The following is a 26,864-nucleotide window of genomic DNA, read 5'->3' on the forward strand; positions in this document are numbered from 1 at the left end:
GCGGGTCGGGAAGGGACGACACTGCTGGGGATGTCGTGGCTTCCGCAGGGAGAGGGGGCGCCAGGGGCTCCTGGGACCCCCCACCCCGCCTGAGGGCGCTGGCGCTGGACCGCGCCTGCCCGCAGGCCTCCCTGCGCCGGGCCCCGGCTGCCGACGCGCTAATGGGGGCCCGGGCGCCAGCGGCTTCAGGCCAGCCCGGGACGCTGGGGAGGGGAGGCCGAGTCTCCGCCCGCGGGCCTGCCCCGGCCTGCGCCCCCGGAGCTGCCGGAGGCCCGCGGCCACCTGTGGGGTCCCAAGTGGGCGTCCTGGAAGATCGAGTGACCCCTCCCTAAATGGAAGCACTCGGGTCTGGCGCTGCCGCCTCCCCCACCCCCGCCCCGCCCCCGCGGGCGCGGGCTGCTCCCTGCGCCCCGGCCGGCGGCGCGCGGGCCAGTCCTTCCTCCGCCCTCCCCGGGGCTGCGGCGGGGTCCTGCGCCCCTCCTCAGGCCGCGGCTCAGAAGCCAGATGTTGTGCGGAGTTGCCGCTGGAGGGAGGGCGCTCTTCAGGCTTCCCAGTCTGTGATGTGGAGACGGAGGACCCGGCGTTTTCAGACTTGCGACTGAACCTCCTCCAGAGGAAAGGGGTCCGAGGTGGAGCCCCAAATGGTTCAGCAAAAATGAGGTGCTGGTCCCAGCCTGGAACCCTTGAACCCCATCCCCCATGGCAGTGGGCAGCGTTGGTCTGTGGGGCTAGGTGAGGAACTGCACGCCGTCCAGGGGTCCTGCATACAGCAGGTGCCCAATCAGTGTGCAGGGTCATGGCTGGCATACATCCTCTCCCTGGCCTCCAGGGTGGGGTGGCTACCCAAGCCCCTCACTCCCACAGGTGGGCTCTGGGAGGTGGTGGGTGGGTGTGCACTGGGCAGCTAGCGGCAAAGCAGAAACAGCCACATCTAGGGCCCAGGTCACTACCGTGCCCCCTGGGGCGGGCCGCTGGCCACTGGGTTCAGGTCCCCACCTCAGCCAGAGGCCGGGACGGACATGAAGTCCAGCCAGGCCAGCCTTGCTGGCCGGCCACCCCTACTCTTCCCACTGGGCGTGTTTTGCAAGCAGGCAACTTCCCTCCAGGGGCCCACCCGTGACCTGCCACACCCTCGGTGGGTGGGAGCCGCCCTGCTGCCGGCAAGACGACACTGGTGGCCGCCAACAAAGGCCTGCCACCCTGCCACTGCCCCCGGGAGCCCAGCCAGGGGCTCAGGGGAGTCAGGGCCTGGACTTGCCCGCCCCAGGTTCCCGGGCTTGTTTATCTGCTCCCAGGCCCACAGGGAGCTGCTGGGCCTCCTGACAGGGACAGCCTAGTCTGGCCTGTGTGTGGCCACTGGGAAGGGGCTGCCTGGGAGGGCCGAGAGAAATGCCAGCCCAGGGCAGGGAAGTGAGGGGCCATTCCAGTTAGTCCCCACTTTTTCCTGTGCCCCCTGACCACCACCTCTTTCTTTGCCACTGGTGTTACTGAGGCCCAGAGAGGGGCAGCCACTGCCCCAGGGTCACACAGCACAAGGAGGGCTCTGGCCATGGACTATGGGTTATAGGTCAGATACATCACCAGTGCACACCCCATGGGTCACTTGATGCTTGATGGGTTTTCTGGGGGCAGTTGTGGACTGTGGTGTTAACCGGCTGGAATAGCCACGGAAGAGTCTCTGGAAGCTGGTGAGGGGCTGCCGACCTTGAACACCCACCACATGCTGGGGCCACCACGTGCTTCCCATGCGGACAGAGCGGGCTTCAGGAGCCCAGGCAGCGGTCGCCGGAACACAGCGAATGCCCGCGATGCGTTTCCATGCGTTCGTTTTTGGTATCAGAACTATGGGAGGGGATTGCGATTTATGGTGGCGCTGGGAAGTTCCTTTTAAAAATTAATTTAAGGAAGAAAAAGAGGATTTGATGAGAAGTAGAGCGTGAACAGCCTCCAAGGTGTCAGGGAAATGGCTGATGCCTTAAAGATGGGCGAGGACTGGGGGGTGAGGGAGTAAGAGGATTGCTCGGGGGCTCTGGAGCCGGGCCCCAGTCTCCTTGGGAGGAGTTGCTGCGGGACCCTGGTGACACGATGCCCCCTGAGAGTGTCGGGCTCTGGCTGCTGAACTAGGGACAGTTCAGCTTCAACTTGAAGGTGCGGGGCTCCGGCCTGCAGGAGGGTGAGGCTCCAGCCCCGGGAGGGGCTCGGGTGGGACTTCTCACCATCTGGACACTCAAGACTGTCTGAGATTCCTGTCTGCCTGCCTGCCTGGAGAAGTTCAAGGAGAGAGTCTCAGCTGGGTGCTCACTGGGTCCTTAACGACTTTGCCCCCCTTGCTAATCTATTTTAATGAGAGGCTGAGCCATTGCCAGTTAAAAGCAACAATATCCAGTGCTAATTGAACTTAATAACAAGCCTTTCTTCCCGTTGTATCTAATTTTTTTTTCTAAATGCTTTTCTTACTCCAGCATTTGTGATAGTGGACAGCTGGTTTTTCCAGTCTTGGTAACAATGTAATGTTTTCTTTTAAGACAAGGGGATTTGATTTAACCCCACGGAGACTTCAAGGAAGGGAACATAAGGATGGTATCTTTGAGAGACTCAGGCCTTCTTTATTGACTTAACAGTCATTTAGGGGGCGTTGCTGGACACCAGGCCCCGTTCGGAATGCTTTATCCATGTGAATTCTGTTAACAAAGCAGCTCTATCAGGTGGGGAAACTGAGGCACAGAGCGGTGCAGTGACATGTCTCAGGCCACACAGCTGGAAAGAGGTGGAGCCAGGATTCGGTCCGGGGCCTGCGGCTCCCACTCTCAGCTGCCCAGTGGAACTGCATCAGTGAGGTGGGCGGGGCTGAGGAGGGGTTCTTGTACCCTCCAGTGTCTGGAAGACCTGGTGGCGCCTCAGCATCCTGCCGTCACTTTAGGGTCTGGCTTGTCACTGAGCCGCACAGAAGATGACGTTAGTGGTCATCTGAGGCCTGGGTGGGGGGCATCAGTCACCGCTCCCTCACTGACCCAGGCCACCTTCTGTGACTGTGGATTTGGGGCTCAGGTTCTCAGGGGCATCCTGGCTCCCATGAGAGTTTGCAGCACTTTCATTGTCTGCACCCCACTTTTCTCATCCGGCGAATGGGGACGTTACTCCAGCCCCGCCCTGGCCAGGCCAGGGCAGGGGCGGGTTTTAGGGACTGTGGATGCTGCCAGCGCCACCAAGGGGATCTGTTCTTGCCCTAGCCCTGCAGCAGAGCCCTCCGCCAGGGGCTCAGATTCTGGGAAATGGCTTGATCTTTACAACACGAAGCGTCCTCTTTCTCTGAGTCTGGGCCCAATTTCCTATGATTCTAAGGAATAAAGACAGTCCTCGGAAGGAAGGTTGGGCAATCTACTTCTGTAAGGAAACACACAGAGGGGTCGCTATGGGTCGGGTCTATCTGGACGGCAGCAGTGAATTAGGGCTTTCAGTTTCTCTGTCCAGGAAGTGTTAGCACACACAGCCTGATGACTGTCCCGTCCCATGCAGGGCTAGGGCGCTGGGGGAGCCTATGAGGGGTCTTCCTGGTGGGGTGGGGAGGGTTACCTGGTTCATTCCATTGTGGACCACTTCTGTGAAGGCTGTGTAAGGGTTTTCCTGGCAGGCAGAAGGGCACACCTGCTGGACAGATGCAGGTGCAAAGACTCTGGAAGGGATTACACTGGGCAAAGGGCTACCTCTTGGGTTTATGTTCTTGGGGCCAGATACTGTAGGGCCCTGAGGACCAGACTATGGAGCCATGGGGAGCCATGGACAGTGTCTGAGCAGCGGAGAGCCGAGGGCTGACATGGGCTCCAGAAATCGGCTCTGGCAGCTGGGGGGGTGGCGCTCAGCCTGGACAGAGGCCATGGGGGCAGCTTGCAGGTAGATGCTGGGGCCCAGTGGGCAGGTCCCTCTGTCTGGATGGGCTGCAGAGCTGTCCACGTGGACTGGGCAGGGAGAGACTCCCTGGAAGACACTGCAGAGGGTCCCGAGTTATAGAAATGGAATCCGACCCAGTGTGGCCTCTCATGTCTGGCTCTCTCACTGAGCAGCGAGTTCTCAGGGTTGGTCCACAGTGTACCATGTGGCCAAGTCGTTCCTCTTTTTGCTGTTGTTGTTAGGTGCTGTAGAGTCGCCTCTGACCCATAGTGACCCCATGCACAGCAAAACGAACCCCTGCCCGGTCCTGGGCCAGCCTCACGATCCTTACTATACCTGAGCCCATCGCTGCAGCCACCGTGTCAATCCATCTTGTTGAGGGCCTTTCCCTCTTCCGTTGACCCTCCACTTTACCAAGCATGACATCCCTTCTTTAGGGCTGAGTAATATTCCACTATAGGGACGGTCCCTTCTTTAGGGCTGAGTAGTACTCCACTCATGGATGGGCCCGTTTTGTCTGTCATCATCGGTGGACATCGGGCTGCTTTCCTGCTCGTTTCACGGTTGCCTCTGAGCAGCTGGAGCTTGCTCTCCGTCTAATGTGGGGAGTCAGGTTCTGTTTTAGCTGTTGCATCGTGAGAGGGTTTTTCTTTTTAAAGAAGGGATAATAGGACAGATGGCTCATGGGGATGGCAGGAGTGTGGCAAGGAGGTGGGTGAGCTCTGGAGAACCCTGAGGAGAGGAGGAGCTGAGATGGGCTTAGAGTGGGGCGGGGGCCTCCTCTGGGACTTGGTGACCCTGCGAGCGTTGATTGAGCACCAGCTGTGTACTAGGTGATGGGGATATGGCAGGGATAAGACAGACACAGCCACTGTCCTTGTGGAGAAACCAGCAACAAACTCAGAAGGACAAGGTGTGGGGTGAGCGCTGGGAGGGAGCTGGGGGTGCTGGTTTGGGAGTCGAGTTTCAACCAGGGAGGTCTAAGGAGGCCTGGGGAAGGCCTGAGGACATGAGGCTGTGGAGTCAGGGAACAAGGCCTAGGAAGGGGGCACAGCCAGGGCAAAGGCCTGGAGGCAGGGCCAGCCTGGGATGTGGGAGGAGCAGCCTCCGGGCCTGTCAGGCCGCTGGTGTGGAGAGAGAGGAGCGAGGAACCACAGGGCCACGGAGGGCGCCATCTCTGCGGCTGTTTGCCGGGGACACCTCTCCGGCCCCTTCACGCCTCACTGCCCTTCCTGCTGCCAGAGCCCAGGGCAGGGTCCAGCTCCTTCTGCCCCACAGGTTAATAGGCACCAAGCTTGCTCCCCCGTTCTGCGGCCTGCTCTGACCTCAGACTACCCCCCTACACCAAGGCCCCCAGGGACCTCATTGCCTGGAATCTTCGGTGTCTGCTCACTTTCCTGGAGACAGTGGTGGGCCTTCGGGCCCCAACCATGCCCCGACTGACTGCGCACTGTGCACGAGGCCCCCTTCCTGGTGGGGGAGGAGACCCAGGAAAGCTTGCTGGAAGGGGAGGCCAAGCTAGAGCTGGAGTTGAACTTGGAGGTGGAGGAGGAACATGGGAAGGTGGAGGGGGTGATGGTTTGAAAGATGGACTGAGAGGCAGAGGCTTATGTGGAGGGTGACAGGGAGTGTGTGAGAGGGACTGGCTGGGGTGAGGAGGTGCTGGACTTTGAGCAAAGTGTGTAAGAGGGCCAGGGACTCCCCAGCGCCCCACAGAGAGATGGGGACGAGCCAGGTGGCACGGGGCTTCCCCTTTCCCATCCCCCGCCTGTGGAGGAAGGGCCCGCCAGGACTCCTGCCCTTCCCCCTCCCCCCTCGTGACTCCGGCCGGCCCCCACCTCGCCAAGGTCAGCCGTTTCCTTTCAATTAGCGCAGGAATGTTCCCAGCGCTGGGCTCTGCGCCTGCCCGGGGCCAGGACCCCTCATTCTGGCCAGATCTGCCCGGGAGTGGACTCTGGAAGGACAAGCGCGACCCCCCTTCCCCTCTCCAGCTCAGCTCGTCCTGCCCGCTGGGTGACCTTGCGCTGGTTGCGTAACCTCTCTGGGCCTTTAAAAAATAACCTCTCCGCCAAACTCTGGCCTCGTGCGCTCGCCTCCCCTTGGGCAGGGGCCTCATTAGCTCATTCGCTGAAGCGGGGATTATCTCACGCGCTCGCGGGCGGACACCCTCGCCCAGTCCTGAGCCGCCCACGTCGCGATTCAAGCCCAGATTTGGCGCTGAGCTTGTAAAAGTAATCCAGCAAGGACAGAACGCCTGCGCGCGCCGACAGTGGGCGTGCAGGCCCGGGGCGCGGCCCTCCACGAGCGCTCGGTCCTGCTGCCCACCGCGCAGCGGCGCTCCGACGGCTGAGCGACCCGAGTGACCTGCCGGGGACACGGAGCCAGTGAGCTGGGTGCCAGCCCGCTCCAGACCCTCTCGGTGGCCACTTAGCCAATGCTCGGTGTCTCGGCCCCTCATGTAAAATGTTTTGTGATCGGACCTCTGCTCCCCGCAGTGAACTCAGACGCCCTGGCAGTAAGCCTGAACGACCCCCTGCCCCCATCGGGCCGCAAGGAGTCCCCCCAGAGCCCAGCTTCGGGGTGCACATCCAGCTGCAGCTGTGCCTCAGTTTCCCCACTGATAAAATGGGAGGCCAGGCCCACGGGCCTCGCAGGACGCTCGGAGGACGGAGTTCAGTAGGTGCTGGTCGCCGACGCCCCTCGCAGGCTCCTCGCCTGTAGAAGACTGTCCGACGCTGGACCCGCCCGGCGGGGGCTGAGAGCTTGGGGAGGGGCTTGTGTCTTATTCGAGTTTTATAGTTGAATTTTGTTTTATTTTTCAGATTTGTTTATGTTGTTGAACATTATCTTGGCTTGGCCTTGGCAACCTCGCGCCAAGGAGTCCAGAACCTTCACGGATCAAGGCTCCGCCCAGGGCGGTCGCCCCTGAAACCCAGGCGGGAAGCCCCTCCCCCCGATGTGGGGGCGGGGACGCCTGCCCCTCCCGGCTCCACCCTCTACAGGGGCCCTTGGGGCCCGGGTGGGGGAGCCCCCCAACCCCAGGCCGGGGCGGGAAATGCTTGGCGCTTGCCCCGCCCCCGCGCGCCGGGCCTCAGCGTTGCCATGGGGATGGCGCGGTTGCCAGGGCGACCGCCTCCCGCGGGCCCCGCCATCCATCACCCGCGGCGGCAGCGGCGCCCAGGGTGGGGAGGCTCCGGCGCCCCCAGGCTTGTGGAGGGGCGCGTTGAGGTGGTGCACAGTGTCCCCCTCAGACTGCCGGGGACGTGGACCACATGGATGGACATTCTCTACCTGGGTTTCGGTGGGAGTGTGGTCCCAGCGCCCCATCTCCACTGCACGCCTGACCTTGTCGTGCCCTCGCGCTGCCCCGCGGGGACAGGCTACTGAGCGAGGACACTGTCGGCCTTGTTGTCTCAGGCCTGGCGAGCCGGCCACACAGCCGTCTCTGTGTCCCTACATCCGGCTGAGTGACCACCTGATGCCAGGGTGGGGGACCCAACACAGGGCAGTGAGTCCCTCTGCCCAGCTTGACCTCTGTGAATGGGCATCCCAGTTGTCCTGTGGGTCCCCTTCAGGGGTGCCTCCTTCCCAGTAGGGTCTGGGGTCACTTCCGAGCCCCTTAAACAAAGGCCTGGGTGTAGCTTGGGAACTGGGCCACCATGGGTTCCAATCACTGCTCTGCCTCTTTCTAGCCACGAAACTGAGCAGAGGCTTATTCTCTCTGGGCCTCTGGGCCCAGCCATAGGAGGAGTACACCATGTGGGGGGTCACAAAGTGCACAGGCCCTGTGGTAGGCATGCCCCCTTGAGGCAGGAGGCCCAGCAAGGGCCCTGGTGGGGGGGTCAGAGAACAAAGGGAGGGCAGAGGGGCGAAGGTGGTGAAGTGGGTGGAGCTGCCTTGTGGACCTCTGGTCCGGATTCTTGAAAGGAGACCCAGCTTCTGCTTGTGGGGTGGAATAGGGGTGTCGGGGGCCAGGGAATGGTAGAGGCCAGGGCTGGGGTGGGAGTGTGGGGCTGGAGGGAGGTGACCAGACTTGGGGGCTCAGGAGCCTGAGGGGGCCTGGGGATAGGCCTATGTGAGCAGCACAGGGCAGCAACCAGGCTGTACCCCCCAGTGGGACAGGGCAGGAAAAAGCCTCCACACCAGGCTGCTGGATGGAACCGCTCCTGAGTTCCATGCAGCCAAACCCAGCCTCGGGGAGGAGGGACAAAGAGGAGCTTTCAAGGGTGTGGCAGGTGCCGCTGGGCCCCAGGGAGGCACTGAGATAGGCAGGTGTGGCCCACCAGGAAGGGAGGGGCAGAGTGCGGTCACCTGGCCCAGGGGAGCGTGGGAGATGAGTGACTTCACAGACCTCAGCATGCCAGGAAACCTGACCCCGAGTGGGGCGAGCGGGCAGGGCCCTGCAGGCCTTGCCCAGGGTCAGTCTCCACGAGGCGAGGCGGGCAGCCAGGGCCCAGGTCAGGGCTGAGCGCTGGGAGGCGGCCCCAGCGTGCAGTGTGACTTTGAGCCAATGTTTGCCCTATCTGGATCTCTGATGCCCTGGGGAACTGCAGGGGTGTGTGTGTGTGTGTGTGTGTGTGTGTTGGGGGGTACATCTTCAGAGCCTTTTGCTGGAGGTGTCTGCTCTCTCATCGTACAGATGGAGAAACTGAGGCAGGGCAGGGACTCTCCTGAGGCCACGGGGGTGGGGGCTTTGGAGCTGTGAACCGCTGGCTGGTTTGTAATTTCAGTCCCTGCGAACATAAGGGGCTGTGGAGGAGGTAGGAGGGAGAGGCTGGGGAGGTCTGGCTCCCACTGATGGGTCCCCCTACCCCCCACCACTTGCCTGCCAGGCCCTGCCCCCAGCCGCCTGGGCCTCCTGCCCGTCAACACTGCACACAGTGGGCAGCTGGCCCAGGGATTACCCGGTACAGAGAATCAGGAGGCCCTGGGGGGCAGGGCCAGGCCCTTGTGACCCCTGCTTGGGCTCAAGCCCCTCCCACTCCTGGACTGGTCACACGGTCTGGAGGCCTGAGGCCAGGGCTGCACTCACTAGGGAGACAGGCCCAAGCACATCAGCCTCATTGATGACAGGTTGGACTGAGGACCTACTGTGTGCTACTTCCTGGGGCGCTGGGGAGAGAGGGGTGGGATTTCCAAATCCCCCTTTGATCAGAAGATCAGAGAGGGGGTGGGGGGCAGGTAGGGGCCTCAGCCAGGAACATGGTGGCCTGGATGGGGTAGCAGAGTGGTGGTGACCACAGGGCTGCGTCTATATCTGCTTTGGGACCAGTGAGGTGGGGTCCTGCGGGGAGTGGGGGCCACAGGGACCCCCAGGCTCTGTCCCGAGCAGGTGAAGGGTGAGGCCGCAGGGGTCCTGGTTCTGTCCTAAGCAGGTGCGCGGGTGCAGGTCTGGCTGATGGCGCACAGTCTGGGGGAGCCGATAGGGACCGGGGTAGGTGTTCTCCAGTTACCCCCGGCGGCCCCTACCCTCAGCCGCAGACCCCTTCACTGGTACTGATCGGGCACCTACCGCAGACTGTCCTGGGGCAAGGTTCCAAGCACCGTGATTGGAGCGAGGGACCTGGGCCTGGGTCGCAGCCTGGCTGCGCTGCCCCGCGTGTCCCAGGCTGACTCCTGGTGCTCTCTGGGCCCGGGGGTTCCTGAGAGAACCCAGTGCAAGCAGGCATGAGAAACAGCCAAGTCCTGGGCAGGTTAGCTTTGCAAGCCCAGAGGTTGGAAGGAGGGTCTGGTGGGTCCTCCGTGGCCCCTCTGAGGGCTGGGGAACAGGCGCTTGGGGGGTGGGAGGCTGGGGAGGGGACTGTCCTGATCGGTTGGTTTCCCAGTGTGGGCCGGAAGGTGGCGGGGCGTCTTCCTTCCCCAGCCAGCGATGCCTGCTGAACTCGCATCTGCATCTTCCGTGGCTCAGCGCCAATGCCCCTTCCTCCCCAGAGCCCTTCCCGGGCCTCCAGTCAGCCTCACACTCTCCATCCCTGCTCCCTCAAGCCCCACCCTGAGCGAGGGGCAGGAGGGTTTCCTGAGTGAATTAATGAAGTAATGAGGGTAGAAAGGGGGTGGTGTCCTCACTTCAGAAAAGGGAAATGGAGGCTCAGAGAGGTGAACTTGCCCAGTCTCTTGACTGGGAAGAGGCAGAGGCGGGTCTGGCTGAACTCAGGGCAGCGGGGCCTCCCCGGCTTGACCTTGTCCCCACTCTGCCCCCCCAGGGTCCTGGCGACTGACACCAGCTTGCAGCAGGAGAGACTCCAGGCCATTGCGGTGAGTTCCCCTACCCCGAGGACAGGGCGGTGTGGCTGGGGTTGAGGCCGGGGGCCTGGCGTCCAGGTCCCCCAGGCCCAGCCTGAGCAGCCTGAGGCATCCAGCCTGCTGTGGTGAATTTGTTCGTTGTTTGGGAAATGGGTTGAGTGTGGGGGCCAGGGCACACGGAGTTTTATATCTTGTCCCCGCAAGATGAAAATAAATACGAAGGCCCCCTTGGTTGGTAGAACAGGGACTCCCAGGTGGGGAAACTGAGGCTGGCAGTAGCAGGGCCTTCCTTGGATCGTGCCTTGGTTGCCTCAGGCCTTGGAAGTGCTCCGTGCGTTCTTCCGACCCTCCCACTCGACTTTGTCCTTATGCTGAGGCTTGGGGGGCAGACAGGCCAAGTGGGTTGGATTTGCAGACCGTGAACTGCGCCGTGGGTAAGGCCCTGGCGGGGGTGGAACCTGGGCCCACGGGTCCTGAACACCCTACCGGCCCCCAGGAGAAGCGGAGGAGGCAGGCGGAGATCGAGAACAAGCGCCGGCAGCTGGAGGACGGCCGGAGGCAGCTGCAGCACCTAAAGGTGGCCGCGCGGCGCCGCGCAACCCGCCTGGGCGGAGGGGGCGGGGCCCGGGGACCGCGTGCCGCTGGCTCTGGGGGCGGGGAAGGAAGCGGGGCCGTGCCCCTGAGCCTGCCCCTGATCCTCACTCACCCCAACCCCACCTCCAACCCTGAACGTCCCCGGCCCCTGAGCCCGCTCCTGCCCCTGCAGTCCAAGGCCTTGCGGGAGCGCTGGTTGCTGGAGGGGACGCCGTCGTCGGCCTCGGCCGGGGACGAGGCCATGAGGAAGCAGATGCAGCAGGACGAGCTGACGGCGCGGCAGCTGGAGGAGTCCGTCTCCAGGTGCGCGGCGGGAGAGCCGCGGCAGGCGGTGGTCCGGGCCTGGGGCGGACTGAGAAGGCCACCTGCTTCTGGTCCGGGAGGGAAGGGCCTTGCCCTCCTGTGCTTTGCTGGGCACACGCAGGGAGCTGGGGACAGAACCTGCTGGCTGCGCTGGGAGAGCGAGGCGGCGGAGACAGAGCCTGGGGGAGGAGGCAGCACAGCTCGGCGCTGGGCTTGGGGTGGGCGGCCGGGGGCCCGTCCTCTCCCCACGCCCCAGTGGCGCAGGTGCGTGAGGGCTGTGGAGTCGGGTGGGTCCCGGAGGATGGGAGTTGGCGGCCTCGGCATCCCTGGGGGCTTGTCGGCGCCAGCCCAGCTGGCGGCTCCGTCATCTCCGTTCTAATGGAGGCCACAGAGGCCAGGCCGAGCCAGCCGCCTGCAGGAAGCTCTGGGAGCGGAGCAGGAGGGGCTGGGACAAAAGGCCTAGGCTTCCGGCCGGCGGGAGGTCTGCCCCAGTGGTGGGGTCAGGGCAGAGGGAAGTGACGGGTAACCGAGACGTCCCCTCGGCCCCGAGTGTCCACTCTGGCCACAGAGGGGGGGGGGCTGCTGACACCCACACAGTGGGCGTGTGTCAGATTTGGAAGGAAGTGGTGTGGGGGGCCGTGGGGCCTCAGCTGGCATTTCCCGTCAAGCTGGGGACAGACAAGAGTTGAGTCTGCGACCCTGTAGTAACGTGTGCCGGGGGACACGGAGGGGTGGGATGTTACAGACAGGGACAGATAGGGAGCTTCCTTAGGCTTTGGGGTGAGTGAACCTTGACGCCTCCCTGGGCCTCAGTTTCCCCGCCTGTGAGACAGGGAGGCGGGAAGGCCTTTGGGCATCTTAGTTCTAGCAAGTGCCAACTGTCAGGGCCAGCGCTCGGACCCCAGCCCTGAGGAGCGGGCCAGTCTGCAGAGAGACGGACAAACACACCTGGCATGTGTGGGTGGGGTGCAAAGTCAGTGGGAGTTACTGGCCATTGGGGGTTGCCCCTGCCTGGGGTACCTCCTACAGGAAGCCCTCCTGGCTAACTACAACTTAAAGCCCTTTCATGAACGGACAGCCCCCTCTGTGTGCAGCCTGCCACCTTGGGCTCATTTTGTTAAAGCCTCAGATCACTTTTCTGTCTGTCTGTCTGCCTGCTCCCAGCCTTGAAGGAGAATGTCTCTGGTGGGTACTGAGGGCTGGGGCAGGCGGCAGCTGGAACTGGGCTTCAGTGTCCCAGCGGTGTTTTCCCGGAATTTATTCGTGTCATTATCTTCTAATACTTAGAAAGTGACACAGGTTTTCCAGTGTCCCTGGAGACATGAAGTTTCCTGTCAAAATAAATGTGTTTTGGTGGAAACAAGGGGGGGTCTGTTTGACAGACTGTGACATCAGCAGCAGCACAGGCGGGGAAGGTGGTCACCAGAGTCAGCCCTGGGTTCGAATCCCGGCACTGCCACTTGCTGGCTGTGGGAACGTTCTGTGAAGGGGCTGAACAGAACATGGCACAGATTTGTGGGGGAAAATTAAACTCAAGGAGGCGTCACTTAGAAGGCGCCCGGATGGCACCGGTCACGCAGTGAGGGCACAGTTGGTGCTGTCCCCCAGGCTGGAGAAGGAGATCGAAGTGCTGGAGAATGGAGATGCGGTCCCCGTCAGCAAGGAGAAGGCGGCGGCCCCCAGCCCGGCCCGCGCCCCAGCCCCCAGTCCGGCCAAGGAGGAGCCCAAGGCCGAGGGCGTGCTCAGCTGGCAGCAGGTGCGAGGTGGCCGGAGAGGGGCTGTCAGGGCAGGGCGCTGGGCGGCCGCAGCAGGCTGTGAGCGGGCGCTGCTCTCGGGAGGCTGGGAGGCTGGGGCAGGGGACGTGGTCCCTGCAGGGGTGGCACCTGCAAGGTGGCGACGGGGGAGGCGGCCCTGCCAGTGGGAGTGGGAGAGGATGGCTGAGGTTCCCTTGTGAATCCGAGAGGAAGGAACAGGGCCACAGTGATCTCTGGGCTCCTGCCCCAGGATCCCTGTGCCCCGTGGGTGGGGAGCCTGGTAGTGGGAGGGGAGCAGGGCCACGGCGCCCCTGACCTCTCGCCTTCTTTCTTGCAGACTCCCGTGGGCACACCCAAAGGTAAGGCGGAAGGAAGGATGGTTGGGGTGCTGAGGGCAGGGCGTGAGCCCCCTCTCGTGGTCAGACGGGGGATGTCAAGGTGGGGTGTCCCCACGTCCAACAGAACAGAGCGCTGCCCGGCCCTGCCTTAGCCTCACGGTCATCGCTGTATTTGATCCAATTGTTGCAGCCACCGTGTCAATTCATCCCGTTGAAGGCCTTCCTCTTTTTCACTGACCCTCCACCTTACCAAGCATGACATCCTTCTCCAGGGAATGGTCCCTTCTGACAGCGTGACCAAAGTAGGTGAGACGAGGTCTGGCCACTCTTGCTTCCAAAGAAATCCCGGCTGCGCTTCCTCCAGGACAGACCTTTTAGTTCTTTTAGCAGCTCACGGTCCCTTCAGCATTCTTCACCAGCTGAAGAAAGCATCAACTCTTCTTCGGTCTTCCTTACTCATTGTCCAGCTCTCACATGCATACGAGGCGATTGAAAATACCATTGTTGGGGTTAGGCTAAGACCTTAAAGTCTTCAGAGAGACATCTTTGCTCGTCAGCACTTTAAAGAGGTCTTCTGCAGCAGGCTTGCCCAGTGCAATACGTCACCTGATTTCTTGACTGCTGCTTCCATGGGTGTTGACAACTTCAGTCTTTTTTGTTTATTGTGACATTGCTTATTGGTCTAGTTGTAAGGATTTTCGTTTTCTTTATGTTGAGGTATAATCTATACTGAAGGCTGTAGCCTTTGATCTCATCAGTAAGTGCTTCAAATCTTCACTTTGAGCAGGCAAAATTGCGTCATCTGCGTAGCTCAGGTTGGTAGAGTCTTCCTCCAATCCTGATGCTGTGTTCTTCCACGATTTATCGATTGATCGCTCTAAGGGGTGTATCGATGTGATGTAAATGTTCACCCCATATGCCTGTCTGTTGTTTGACTGGAAGCCACGGGAGTGAGTTCAACTCCAGACCTGAAGGGGAACTAGGGCCCGTAGCCTCAGGGGCTTCACCAGGCTCTATCAGACCAGCGAACGTGGTCTTTTTTACGATTTTGAGTGTTGTTCCACATTGTTCTCCCACTCTATCCAGGATCTCCTGCGCCGATCCCTTTCCGGGTGGTTGACAGTGGTACCAGGCACCATCTAGTTCGCCTCATGGCCATATAGGCTGAGGAGCGCATGGTCCACTAGTCCCTTGGACTAATTGTTTCCGTGTGTCTTTGGTTTTCCTCATTCTTCTTTTGCTCTGGACGAGGCGAGATCTGTTGTTGCATCTAGATGGCCACTTGCAGGCTTTTAAGACTCCAGTTGCTACTCCCCGAAGTAGGATATGGAACAGTGTTGTATGTAGTATGTTATGCCAATTGAGCTTGATGTCCCCTGAGACCATGGTCCCGAGCCCACAGCTTTGGCCAATTCGTTTTGGTCCAGTGACTCTGTGTATTCCTTCCATCTTTCGATGCTTCCTGCATCGTTCAATATTTTGCCCATAGAATCCTTCAATATTGCAACTCGAGGCTTGAATTTTTCCTTCAGTTCTTTTGGTTTTGAGAATATCCTTCCCTATTGGGTTTTCTAACTCCAGGTCTTTGCACATTTCATTATAATACTTGCTTTGTCTTCTTGAGCTGCTCTTTGAAATCTTCTGTTCAGCTCTTTAACTTTATCATTTCTTCCATTTGTTTTAGCTACTCTCCATTCAAGAGCAAGTTTCAGAGTCTCCCTGACATCCATTTTGGTCTTTTCTTCCTTTCCTGTCTTTTTAGTGATCTTTTTTCTTAATGATGTTCTTGATGTCATCCCACGACTCGTCTGGTTTTTGGTCATTGGTGTTCACCGTATCAAATCTAGGAGCTCTGGTGGCGTAGTGCCTAAAGCACTTGACTGCTAAGCAAAAGGCTGGCAGTTCAAACCCACCAGCCACCCCTCGGAAGGAAGGTTGGGCAGACAACTTCTGTAGTGAGACCGCCTATTCTTCAGGTGGTTTCTAAACTCAGGAGGGATCTACAATGAAGGTCATATTTTGGCTCTGATGGACTTGCTTTAATTTTCTTCAGCGTCAACTGGATCTTGCATATGAGCAGTTGATGGTCTGTTCCAGTCAGCCCTTGGGCTTGCTCTGTCTGATGATACTGGGTTTTCCCATCACCCCTCTCCACAGTCGGAGTTGATTCGATTCCCGTGTGTTGCATCTGGAGAGATCAGAGCCCCATCTCACACCAATGGCAGCACTGGGATCGTGCCCCTTTCCAAACACCTGACACCCGTCGATCAGAGCACCGTACCATTGCACCAGCTCAACACTAGAAGTCCACCTCAGTGATCTTTTACTTAACACATCGTGGCACTACCTGAAAATGACAGTCCACCTTCCTGACTTTCACGGATGACAGGTCCCAGTTTTCAGTGCCTTTGCTTTCCACACCCAGCAGAGCATTCCAGTCACAGTGGCCATTGGTGCATCTTGGTTGCATGTGTGGTCAATTCCAGATTGCAGAAGGTGGTAAAAATCTCCAGTTTCTTTGTCTTTGGTGGTTGGTGCATCAATTTGAGTAGCAGTTGTATTAACTGGTCTTCCTTGCAAGTGTAGGGATATTTTTGATCACTGACAGCACAATGAATGCAAGGCCTTCCTCTTTAATGTGTCATTCATTCCCAGCATAGCAGACCATGTGATTGTCTGCTTCAAAATGGCCAACAACAGTCCATGTCAGCTGGTGGTGCAGTGTTTAAAGCATTCACCTACTAACCAAAAGGTCGGCATTTTGAACCAGCAGACGCTCTGTGAAAGAAAGATGAGGCTGTCGGCTGCCAAAAAGATTGACAGCCTTGGAAAGCCTCTGGGGCAGTTCCACTCTGTCCTCTAGGGTGGCTGCGAGTTGGAATCGACTCGAGGAAAGTGGGTTTGGTTTGGGCTTTGCTTCAGTAAAGATTGGGAGCTCTGGTGGCATAGTGCCTAAGGCATTTGAGTGCTAACCAGAAGGCTGGTGGTCCAAAACCACCAACCACTCCTTGGAAGGAAGGTTGGGCAATCTACTTCTGTAGTGATACTGCCTCGGAAACCCAAGGAGGGGTCGCTATGAGTCAGGGCCCACTGGGGGGAGGCAGTGTGTTTATTTTATTTTTTTTTAGTAAAGATTGACAGCCTTGGGGGGCAGTTCCTCTCTGTCCTCTAGGGGCGCTGTGAGCCAGAATTGGCTCCAGGGCAGTGGGTTTGGTTTGGCCTTTGCTTCCCTAAAGACTGACAGCCTAGGAGACCTCTGGGGCGGTTCTGCGCTGTTCTCTAGGGGCGCTGTGAGTCTGATGGACTCCACGGCAGTGGGCGTGGTTTTTGGTTTTCTGATCCTTGGGCAGGGTGGGGAGTGGGCCTGAACCAGAGAGGAGGGTACCGTGACTGCTGAGTGCCAGCGAGAACGTTGCCTTTTTATTGCTACTGTCCCCACTGAGCGCTGACTTGCAGCCCAGGCCAGTGATCTCGCTGGATTTTCACAGCAGCCCTGGGGTGCAGGGGACCCCGCTCGTCCTAACAGATGTAATGCAGGCCGGGGGGGGCATGTCCCGCTGAAGTCCCGCCTCCTGCCCCCAGTCCTGAGGCTCCGGTCACCCCTGCTCTCTGGCCTCTGCCACCCCCGGCCGCCCACCTCCACTCCTGAGGCGTCTTCAGCAGGGGGCAGTGGAGGTGGAGGCGCAGTTTCTGCGTCTGTGACGGGCAGAGAAGGGCTAGCGGTGCAGAGACGCCGTCAGTGGGGGAAGACGTCAGTCTGAGACTTCAGTGGGGAGATGCGCCCGCCAGCAGCTCGGGGTTCAGGGTGAAGGGCTCACACGCAGAGGTGCTGCAGACCAAGGTCAGGAACAGAAACGCCCAAAGTTCAAACACGCCACCCATTTTCTCCACCAAAACCAGAGTGTACCAGAGCGGCTACAGAGCTTATGTGCAAGTATGTCGCATATTTGCAAAGTTTGCAAAAAAAAAAAAAAAAGCCCACACGTGTTTGGCAAATATACCACCTGATATATTTAATGGCCCCTTTTAGCGTCCATACAATACCCCTTATTAACGTGCTGTGAAGGTATTAAATTATTAGAGACAAATGATACATTCAGATAGGCTTTAGGCACCGCTGTCTGTGCAGTTAAAGGTGCGGTTCGCAGTCGAGCAGGGCCGGAGCTCGGGCCTGGGGCTGAGGCCGAGGCTGGAGGATCTTCGGGCTCTTTGGCCTGAGTAGATTACGTAGGATGCGTGCAATTCCTTGCGTTACTTGCGGAATTAGACATTAATGAGAAAAGGAAAGTTAACGGTCATGGGCAGAGGGCTGAGAAGTGGCCCCAGGGGCTGGGTGCCAGCAGGGTCTGGTGCGCCTGTTGGCGAGAGACCTGAATACACGCGTGTGTCGGGGGTCCATGTGGCTGGAGGTTCTGGGTGTTCGTGTGTGTTTTGAGGGCCTGTGTCTGTGGGGGCTCCACATGCATGTGGCGGGAGGGGGTCTGTGTGTTTGGGCGGCTTTGGAGTGCATGCCTGGGGGCTGCAGGTGGTGGTGGGGTCTGGTGGGGTGTGTGTGGTGTGTGTGTGAGGGCTGTGTGTGTGTGTGAGGGCTGTGTGTGTGTGGTGTGTGAAGGCTCTGTGGTGTGTGTGTGTAAGGTCTCTGGTGTGTGTGTGGTTGCTGTGTGTGTGGTATGTGTGTGTGAGGGCTGTGTGTGTGTGAGGGCTGTGTGTGTGTGGTCTGCTTGAGGTCTGTGTGTGTATGTGGCGTGTGAGGGCTCTGTGGTGTGTGTGTGTAAGGTCTCTGGTGTGTGTGTGGTTGCCGTGTGTGTGGTGTGTGTGTGTGAGGGCTGTGTGTGTATGTGGTGTGTGAGGGCTCTGTGGTGTGTGTGTGTAAGGTCTCTGGTGTGTGGGTGTGGTCGCTGGGTGTGTGGTGTGTGTGTGAGGGCTGTGTGTATGTGGTCTGCTTGAGGTCTGTGTGTGTATGTGGTGTGTGAGGGCTCTGTGTGCTGTGTGTGCGTGTGTGGTCGCTGTGTTGGGTGTGTGTTGTGGGGGGGGGCGTGTCTGGTGAGATCTGGTGTCTGGTGGGAGTGGAGGGTCCACGTGGTCTCTGCTCTGACCCTCCTCCGTCTCCGTCTCCGTCCTGTCTCTGTCTCTCTCCTTTTGTCTCTGACTCCACCACCCACCTGTCCCGCCACCCTCCTCTCTCTGTCTCCCTTTCTGTGTGTCTCCCCCTCTTGTCCCTCTCTCTCTGCCTCCCTCTGTTTTTTTTTCTCTCTCTCTGTCTCTCTCCCTCTCTCTCACCACCCGCCTGTCCCACCAAGCAGAGAAGCGCTCCGTCTCCAACAGCCCGGTGAGGACAGTCAACGGCTCCACTATGATGAAGGCAGGTGAGTCGGTCCCCCGTGTCCAGACACCGTCCCTCCAGAGGCTCAGACCGCGGGCCCGCTGGTGGTGCGGCCCTCGGCAGAGCCTGCGGGCACTGTGGTGATGGGGTGGCGGCTGGTCTGCTGGCACCCCTTCTGCTTCGGCACCCCCGCCAGGCCGGCCCACGCTTCCCTCGGGAAGAAGGGCCCCAGCATGGCAGCTCTAACCCCACACCCCTTGTGGCTTTGTTTCCCTTAACCTTGAGGCTTGCTTAGGGGCCAGGACGGGGTGACGCACGTGCTCAAACCCGCTTTCACACACGCTCATAGGCGCCACCACCCTGTCTCTGGAGTTGACCAAGTAGGTCACAGGGATTTTGGGGTTCTGGAAGGCAGGGGTTATTGCTGAGTGTTCTACAGTCAGAAGCGTGGAGTTCCAGTCTCTACAGGTGTTGAGTGTCCCACCTGCCAGTGGACTGGCATCAGACAGGAGCCCAAAATTGGCAGTAGCAGCCATCATGATTGCTGGGGTTGTTGCTGGGGTGGGTTGAGGAAACAGAATTCCGAGGGGGGGCTGGGTTGAGGGCCAGGTGGTGCCAACACCTGAGGGAGCAGAGAGGGACCAGGTTTTGTCCCAGAGGACGGGAGAAAGCGAGGACTCCCCAGAGCTGGCCCAGCCCTGGCCAGGACGGAGGCCAGTTGACTGTGCAGTGCCCGACCGTATGGGCAGCCCTGCAGGCAGACGTCTGCAGTGGGGACGGTAGGCTGGGTGAGGACACAGGCTTAAACATCATTCATTCAAAACTGCCTATGGAGCGCCTGCTTTGTGCGCTCACAGTGCCACATCGTGGGGTTGCCCGTGCTCCGCGGCGGGGCATAGGTCTCTGTAATTAGGGGAAAGGTGAGGCAGAGAGTGGGGAGCTGTGGGGGGTGGATTTTCATCAGAAGCCTCACTGGGAGGTGCCACCGGAGCACAGATCTGGAAGAGGGGAAGGAGGCGTGCCGGGCCACGGGAGGACAGCCCGGTGCGGACAGCAGGGAGGGCCGATCCAGTACTCATGGGCGCCCTCTAGCGAGCGGCCTGTGGAGGACAGACCGGGGCAGGCCTGGGCCAGGGCCTGGGCAACTACGCTGGAGTGTGTGTGGGGTGATGGGGAGGGGCCGAGAAGGAGCGAGGAGGGGTGTGCTCCGAAGGCAGAGCCCTCGAGGTCTGCAGATGGATGGCCTGTGGGAATGAGGACTGAGCTGCCTCTGACTGAGGTGGGAAGACACGGGAAGGGCGGGTCTTGGGAGCAGATGGGGTGGCGACCTAGACGTGGTAAGCCGAGGCTCCCAGGGGACACCGAGGGGCAACATCGAGGAGGCAGCCGGGCAGGAGTCTGGACTTGACCGCTAGGTGGAGAGGTCTGGGTCTGGGCGGAGGTGTGGAAGCGAGGGAGCATAAGGTCCACCCTGGGGGTGTGGTCAGAGCCTGGCGCCATAGTCAGCCATGGGGGCGTGGTCAGAGGGAGTGGTCATAGTGGGGGTGGGGTGAAGATGGGCCGGCCATCAGCCCTGGAGTCCACTGCTGAGACTCAGTTTCCCCTTGTGGTGATCATGGCAACGGTTTTTATAAACAGGAGTGGGGCAGGTACTGGATATGGAATTACCACCCTCGTGGCCCTCGTTCAAACGAACATTCATTCGTTTCAAGAGCGTAGTTCTTCATGCTGCAATGGGTGATTCCAAGTTATGCTGCTGACCGGAAGGAGGCAGTGATCTGGGCCGGGCAGAGACGGGGCTAGGAGTCCAGGTCTGAGTCCCAGTGTGACCACCGACGAGGCACAGCCTTCCTTGGACTGAGCAATGGGAACGCTTTCCAGACGGGGCTGGGACGGGGCCGGGACCTGAGACCACAGGCTGGCTGCGTGACGGCACTCAGAAGACAGGGACCAGCGGGGTCAGAGTGGACGGCAAGGATGGGGCCTGGAAAACGAGCCATTTAGACGTGTGCCCTCGACACTGGGGCGCCATGGAAGGCATTGAGGGAGGGAGGGCCGTGTCAGGAACAGTGCACAGCGTCCCCTGCACACCTGCGGTCGCTGCTTGGCCTCTGCCCTGCTGGCTCCCCGCCCTGGCTTGAGCACGGTGGGGGGTGCATGGGGCAGGGGCTGGCCACGGCTTGACCCTGTCCTCCCGTGCCAGCCATGTACTCGGTGGAGATCACGGTGGAGAAGGACAGGGTGACAGGGGAGACCAGGGTGCTGTCCAGCACCACGCGGCCCCCCCAGGAGCCGTTCCCTCAGGGCGTCAAGGTCTACGAGGACGAGGCCAAAGGTATGAAGGAGCCCCTGCCCCCAGCTCCGCACACAGCACACCGCACTCGGAACTGGGAGCTCAGATCGGAGGCCTGGGCAGCTGCCAGGAGAAGTATGAGAAGCCAGGACACGTGTGTCACCACCAGGTGGGGGCAGGATGTGTGGGCCCTGGACACCTGTGTCACCACCAGGTGGGGAGAGGGTATGTGGTCCCTGGACACGTGTGTTGTCACCAAGTAAGGGGAAGGTCTGCAGGTCCAGAACATGGATGCTGTCACCAGCCAGGCGAGGTTATGGGAGCTGGGACACATGTCATCACCAGGTGGGGGGGCTGTGGCCCAGGACAGGTGTTGTGACCAGGTGGGGGAAGGGTATGTGGATACAGTACTTGCGTGTTGTCCCCAGGGGAGAGAAGACTGTGGTCCTAGGACGTGTATTGTCACCAGGTGGGAGAGGGCTGTGTGCTGAGACAGGGGTGTCGTTCCTGTGTGTGGAGGGAGGGTGTGCCCAGCTCCCGTCTAGACGCCCACACTGCTGGTCACCCAGGTTCCAGCCTCCAGTTGGAGGAAGCGGATGCTGTTCAAGGCCAAGGTCTCATCACCCAGGGCCTGCTGTTGGGCTGAGCGATTGTTCCGCCATGACCTCGAAGCCTGATGGTGCCTGGAGCTGGGTAGGCTCTGGGGACCAACCTCAGGATTTTGGGGCACCCAGCCAGTGGGGCCATCACTGACAATTAGGATTGTGTTGAAGGCTGTGGGACTAACAGGGTGGGGAGGGGCCTGGAAGGTGACTCACTGATGTGGGGGGGGACACCACACGTGCAAGGGCCCTGGGGCAGGATGGAACTTGCTGGGCTGGAGGAACTGAGGGTACCAGTGGGGCTGACGCTCACTGTATGTGGGGGAGACTCTGAGGCTTCAGCCTGTCCAGGCGGCCTCCTGTTCCTGACAGCCTTGAACAGCCGATGTGCACCCAGATTCTGTTTGAAGGGCTCCCTCTAGTGGCCAGCAGGAGAACAGGCCCTGGGAATGGCCCACCAGGCATTCAGGGAACCACAGAGCAACAGAGAAGCCCCAAACCCCCTTATTTTTCTTGTTGAGATGTGATTCACGTACCATACGGGTCTCCCGTTTAAAGCGTAAGCTCAGCGGGTGAGCGCCCTCACAGAGTTGTCCAGCCAAACGGCCTGCTTCCAGGACAGTGTCATGGCCCGGAGGTGGCCCTGCGTGAGCTCTCATCACGGCTGCTGTCACACCCAGCGTGATGTGTCCAGGGCCCATCCATGTTGTGTCGGGTGTCAGCGTTTGTTCCTCTTTGGTTTTCCGTTCAGGAGCTCCCGTGGGTTGGTTTGTGACCCTGGTCACAGTCGCCACCACGTAACAGCCCTCTTCCCACGCCTGTGTTCCCCGTCTCCCTTTACCTGCTGCTTCCCTTCCTGCCTCGGGGCATTCTCCTCAGGCACGTGCTGCCCTGCTGGTCTCCTATTGGCATTTCTAAGCGCGCGCCCTCCCTGGTGTTAGGTCACCTTACAGGCCTGTCTGTCATGTGGCTGAAAGTTGACCCATGGAGGTGAGTTCAGTTCTAGGCCTGAAGGGTGACTAGGGGCCATAGTCTGTGGGCTTCCACCAGTCTCTAGCAGTCCAATGATCTTGGTCTTTTTTTTTTATGATTTTGAATTTGGGTCCACATTTTTCTCCTACTCTATCCAGGACCCCCTAACGTGATCCCTTTCAGAGTGGTCAGCAGTGGTAGCCGGGCACCGTCTAGTTCTTCTGGTCCCAGGGTCGTGGAGGCTGGGTTCATATGGTCCGTGAGTCCTTTGGACTGTTTCCTTGTGTCTTTGGCTTTCTTCACTCTTCTTTGCTCTGGATGGGGAGAGACCAGTCATTGCAGCTTACGCGGCTGCGTACAGGTGCTCGCTCCTTTTCATGGCTGGGTAATACCCCGGCTGGTGTCCATGCACGCGGCCGCGTGGGCACCCTGCGCCTTCTGGCCGCAGTGCACAGCCCCGCACAGTTCGGCGTGTGGGGTGTTTCATTTCGCCTGGGACTGGAATTGCTGGCTTACAGGGTACCTCCACCTTTGACCTTTCAGGCCACTGCCACACCGTTTTCCACAGTGACTGCACTGTTTAAATGCCCCAACAGCGGGGGACGGTTCCAGTTTCCCTGTTTATTGTTACCATCACTTTTATGGCCACCCTGGGACATGTGAAGAAGCTCTGGTGGCATAGTGCCTAAGGCACTTGACTGCTAACCAGAAGGCTGGAGGTTCAAACCCACCAGCCACTCCTTGGAAGGAAGATGGGGCAATCTACTTCCATAGAGATACTGCCTCGGCAACCCAAGGAGGGGTTGCTATGAGTTGGGTCCGACTGGACGGCACATAACTACAATGACAACAGGACAGGAGGTGCTGCTATGCCATTGTGATTTGGATTTCCCACAGCCTCTGCTCTTAGAAGCTATTCAGGCCTCTGGAGCTCCCGGATGCATAAAGAGGGTCCCAGCCTGGCGCAGCTGGAGCACAGCTTTGGGGCACAGACTGGTTGGAATGCCAGTGGCTGCTTACCCCAGCTGAGAGGCGCCCGGCAGGCCCCGGGCTGCAATGACCACTGCTGACCACCAGAGGGCAGAGGAGGCATATGTGTGCCCCGTCCACCCTCAGTATCAGCTGCTCCGACCACTTCCACCTGGCCAGTGTCCCAGGGTCACCAGCCTGCCCCTGGGGATTCAGGACCCGCCAGACTGGACTACGGTTGCTTAGCAATGGGAAGGTGATCCATTTCCATGGCAACCCAGGGTTTGGATTCTTGTCTTGGGGTCACAACCAGTAAGAGACCCTCTGCTTGATTCTGTGAGACCTGGGCACACCCCACTCAGGTCACTGGGCCTCCAGCCCAAAGTCACTACGAGGCCTTGAAATGGGGACGTGCTTCCCCAGAGTGTTGGAAGCTGACACTGGGGGACACGTTCCTTCTGGCCCTGGGGCCACTCATTCCATCCCTCACTCCTCCCCAGGCAGCGCAGGCAGCTGTGTTTGTAGAGAGTTGGTGGGTTGTGGTCCAGGGCTGGGGTCACACTGCAGCTGGGAGCTCTTCCTGGCACGAGAATGTGGGGCCATTGAGACTGCAGCCCAGCTCAGAAAGTGACAGCTCAGAGATCAGACGAGTGAAGTTGGAAGGATCTCAGAAAACACATTTAACAAGATACATAAAACTCTACCCATTCAAACCAGGAGGACATCGTCAGAAAGTGGCTGTGTCCTAAGTTGCAAAGGAGATTGAAAGGATTCTTAGCAGGTTTTTATTTTGTGGGCTGTGTTCCTTAACCACAGTTCCCCACCTCCAGAAATTTAAAAACGACCTTCTAAACAAATCTTGGGTTAAAGAGGGAATGAAAATGTAAATGACATACTATTTACTCTTGGAAGAGAATGACAATGTAATCCTTAGGGTACAGCCAAAGCAGAACTCAGAGGAAAATGTATAGCCTTTAGTTCTGTCTCAGTTACCTGGTTGCTGCTGTAACAGAAACACCACAAGGGGGTGGCTTTAACAGAAATGTATGTTATTTCTTACACTTCAGGAGACCAGAAGTCTGAATTCAGGGTGCTAGCTCTAGGGGAAGGCCTTCTCTCCCCGTTGACTTTGGGGGAAGGCCCTTGTCTCTTCTGAGCTTCTGCTCCTGGTCAACTTCCATGTACTTGGCATCTCTCTTCTACCATCTTTCCTTGCTAGCTTGTGTTTTAATCTCCTTTATATCTCAAGAGATGAGTCAAGGCACAATGTGTGTTGTGTCTCATTAATATAACAAAGACAACCCATTTCCAATGGGATTATAACCACAGGCATAGAGTTAGGCTTTATAGCATTATTTTGGGGAATCACAATTCAATCCATAACATTGCATTTATTAGTAAACACAAAAGATTGGGTGAAGCATACTGAACTTTAAGTCAAAAGCAATTCATTGAATCAAGGGGAGAACAAACTGGAATTTCCTATGGTTCCTGACCTCCCAGCTCCCCAGAATGGGTTGTACTTGCTCATGTAAGGGAAAGAGATCTAGGCTGAAGCAAGGGCAGGAGTCTAGTTCTGGCCAGCTGTGTGATGCTGGGCAATTGCTTCCTCTTTCTGAACCTCTGTCTTCACCGTTTTACAATGGCAGAGAAAACAGAACTGCTCAGTAGGGTGATTGTGGGGCTGCTAGTCAGCTGAGGAATATGGAAGTGCTTCAGGATGCAGGACAATCAAAATTGTGATTTGTTTATTTTCAGCCTTTCTTGGTTTCTAATAAATTCTTTTACAACTATAAATTTTCCTCTGTTATCGCTTTGGCTGCATCCACAGATCCTAATGCGTGGTTTCAAGGAACAGTTAGTTCGAAATGTGTGATTCCATTTATGACTTCCTCTTTACCTTGAGGGTGATGTGGTCAGTTATGGCTTCTGGAAGAGGTTTTGCTCTTTGCCTGGGCCTCCCTCCTGCCCTGGGGCCAGCTCACTCTGTCTCTCTCCCTGTGCAGTGGTCCATGCCGTTGATGGTGCCACAGAGAACGGGATCCACCCACTGAGCTCCTCCGAGGTGGACGAGCTCATCCACAAGGCAGATGAGGTCACACTGAGCGAGGCAGGGTCCACGGCCGGGGCAGCAGAGACCCGGGGGGCCGTGGAGGAGGCCGTCCGGACCACGCCCTCCCGACGGGAGATCACCGGGGTGCAGGCTCAGCCAGGCGAGGCCACGTCAGGCCCACCGGGGGTCCAGGCAGGCCAGGAGCCTCCAGTCACCATGATATTCATGGGCTACCAGAACGTGGAGGATGAGGCTGAGACCAAGAAGGTGCTGGGGCTTCAGGACACCATCACAGCGGAGCTGGTGGTCATTGAGGATGCAGCTGAGCCCAAGGAGCCCGCACCCCCCAACGGCAGTGCTGCTGAGCCCCCCACCACCACGGGCTCCCAGGAGGAGAACCAGGCAGGACCTGAGGCCACTGCCAGTGACCCCCAGGACCTCGACATGAAGAGGCAGCGCTGTAAATGCTGCTCGGTGATGTGAGCTGGCCCGGCCCCCAGACCCTGGCCCCGCCCTCTGAACCACTGACACCCACCAGCCTGGCCCCTCCCGGTGCCTGCTCACCCCGCACCTGCCACCTCACAGGCCCCGGGACGCACGGTGTTGTCACTTCCTTCTGATTTTTCTTTCGTTGGAAAGAGAGGGACAGGGGTCCCCCACCCTGTCACCACCCCCCTGACACCCATCCTGAATCCCTGTGCCAGGCACCTGCGCCTGGTGGGAGAGAGAAATGGACAAACCTGCTTTGCCTGAAACGAGGACACCCCCACCCATCGTGGCAGCTTCACAGATGCGGCTAATGCCCACAACAGCCCCGGTGGTGCGACCGGTGGCTGCGATGTGGCCTTGGCCTGCCCGCCACCCTCTGGGCTTCCTTCCTGTGCCTTCCCACCATTTCTGACAAGGTCTCCTAGAGGAAGGCCTATGGAGAGGGTCTCTGCCAAGAAGACCCTGGAAGTGGGGCCCTGGGGGCTTCTAATGAAGGCACTGGTGTCTTTTGGGGCAGTGGTGGAGGCTGGGCCCCTCTGGGGAGTCTTGGGTGGACACAGGCTTGAGGTCTTGGAACAGAGGAGGGGCCCCTCCACCCACACCCTCTTTGGGTCTGGCCATGGATGATGGAGCCTGGGGAGGGGGTGGGGAGCCCTGGAGACACGCCCCCAACTCCAGTTGGATCTATAGCCCAGGCTGCCTTCTACATGGGCTGGCCAGGAGTCTTCCAGCTGGCCCCACCCAAGGCAGGGACCACGTGAGCCAATTTTGGTCCTGCACTCCCTTCCCACTGGGCCCTCCTTCCTCCTGGTGCTAATTTGGGGACCCTGGGAGGCCGCCCCTGGCCTCTTCTCCAGTCTGCTTGGTCCAGGGTCCTGGGTCCCCCCCACCTAACCACACCCGAGACCAGGCCCTACCCACCAGCCCTACTGGGCTTGGACCATTTGTGGGTATTGGAGTGGGGTGTACACAGCCTGGCAGGGAGGCTCCCAGAGTAGGAGACCCCTATTTGCCACCCAGCCTGGGGTGAGCCTCCTCCCTGC

At 59.2% G+C, this 26,864-nt stretch overlaps 1 protein-coding gene across 1 annotated transcript; it reads left to right on the plus strand.

Moving 5' to 3' along the window:
- The first annotated feature begins 6,990 nt into the window (after nt 1-6,990).
- PALM (paralemmin) lies at nt 6,991-25,815 on the plus strand. Its single transcript, XM_007954587.1, has 9 exons — nt 6,991-7,070; nt 10,092-10,143; nt 10,628-10,708; nt 10,898-11,028; nt 12,637-12,784; nt 13,120-13,141; nt 18,424-18,486; nt 20,647-20,778; nt 25,286-25,815. The coding sequence occupies exons 1-9, from the start codon at nt 6,991-6,993 to the stop codon at nt 25,813-25,815; spliced, it is 1,239 nt and encodes a 412-aa protein (XP_007952778.1).
- The last annotated feature ends 1,049 nt before the right edge of the window (nt 25,816-26,864 follow it).

The sequence above is a fragment of the Orycteropus afer genome, unplaced genomic scaffold (assembly GCF_000298275.1).
Source record: "Orycteropus afer afer isolate SDZICR_OR568_19922 unplaced genomic scaffold, OryAfe1.0 scaffold00466, whole genome shotgun sequence".
Lineage (NCBI taxonomy): Eukaryota > Metazoa > Chordata > Mammalia > Tubulidentata > Orycteropodidae > Orycteropus > Orycteropus afer.

Excerpts from the sequence above, each read along its gene's own strand:
- PALM (XM_007954587.1), top strand. The coding sequence starts at position 6,991 with ATGGGGATGGCGCGGTTGCCAGGGCGACCGCCTCCCGCGGGCCCCGCC. Across the intron at positions 13,142-18,423 it reads TCCCGTGGGCACACCCAAAG|AGAAGCGCTCCGTCTCCAAC; the intron begins GTAAGGCGGAAG and ends CCCACCAAGCAG. Across the intron at positions 18,487-20,646 it reads CTCCACTATGATGAAGGCAG|CCATGTACTCGGTGGAGATC; the intron begins GTGAGTCGGTCC and ends CTCCCGTGCCAG.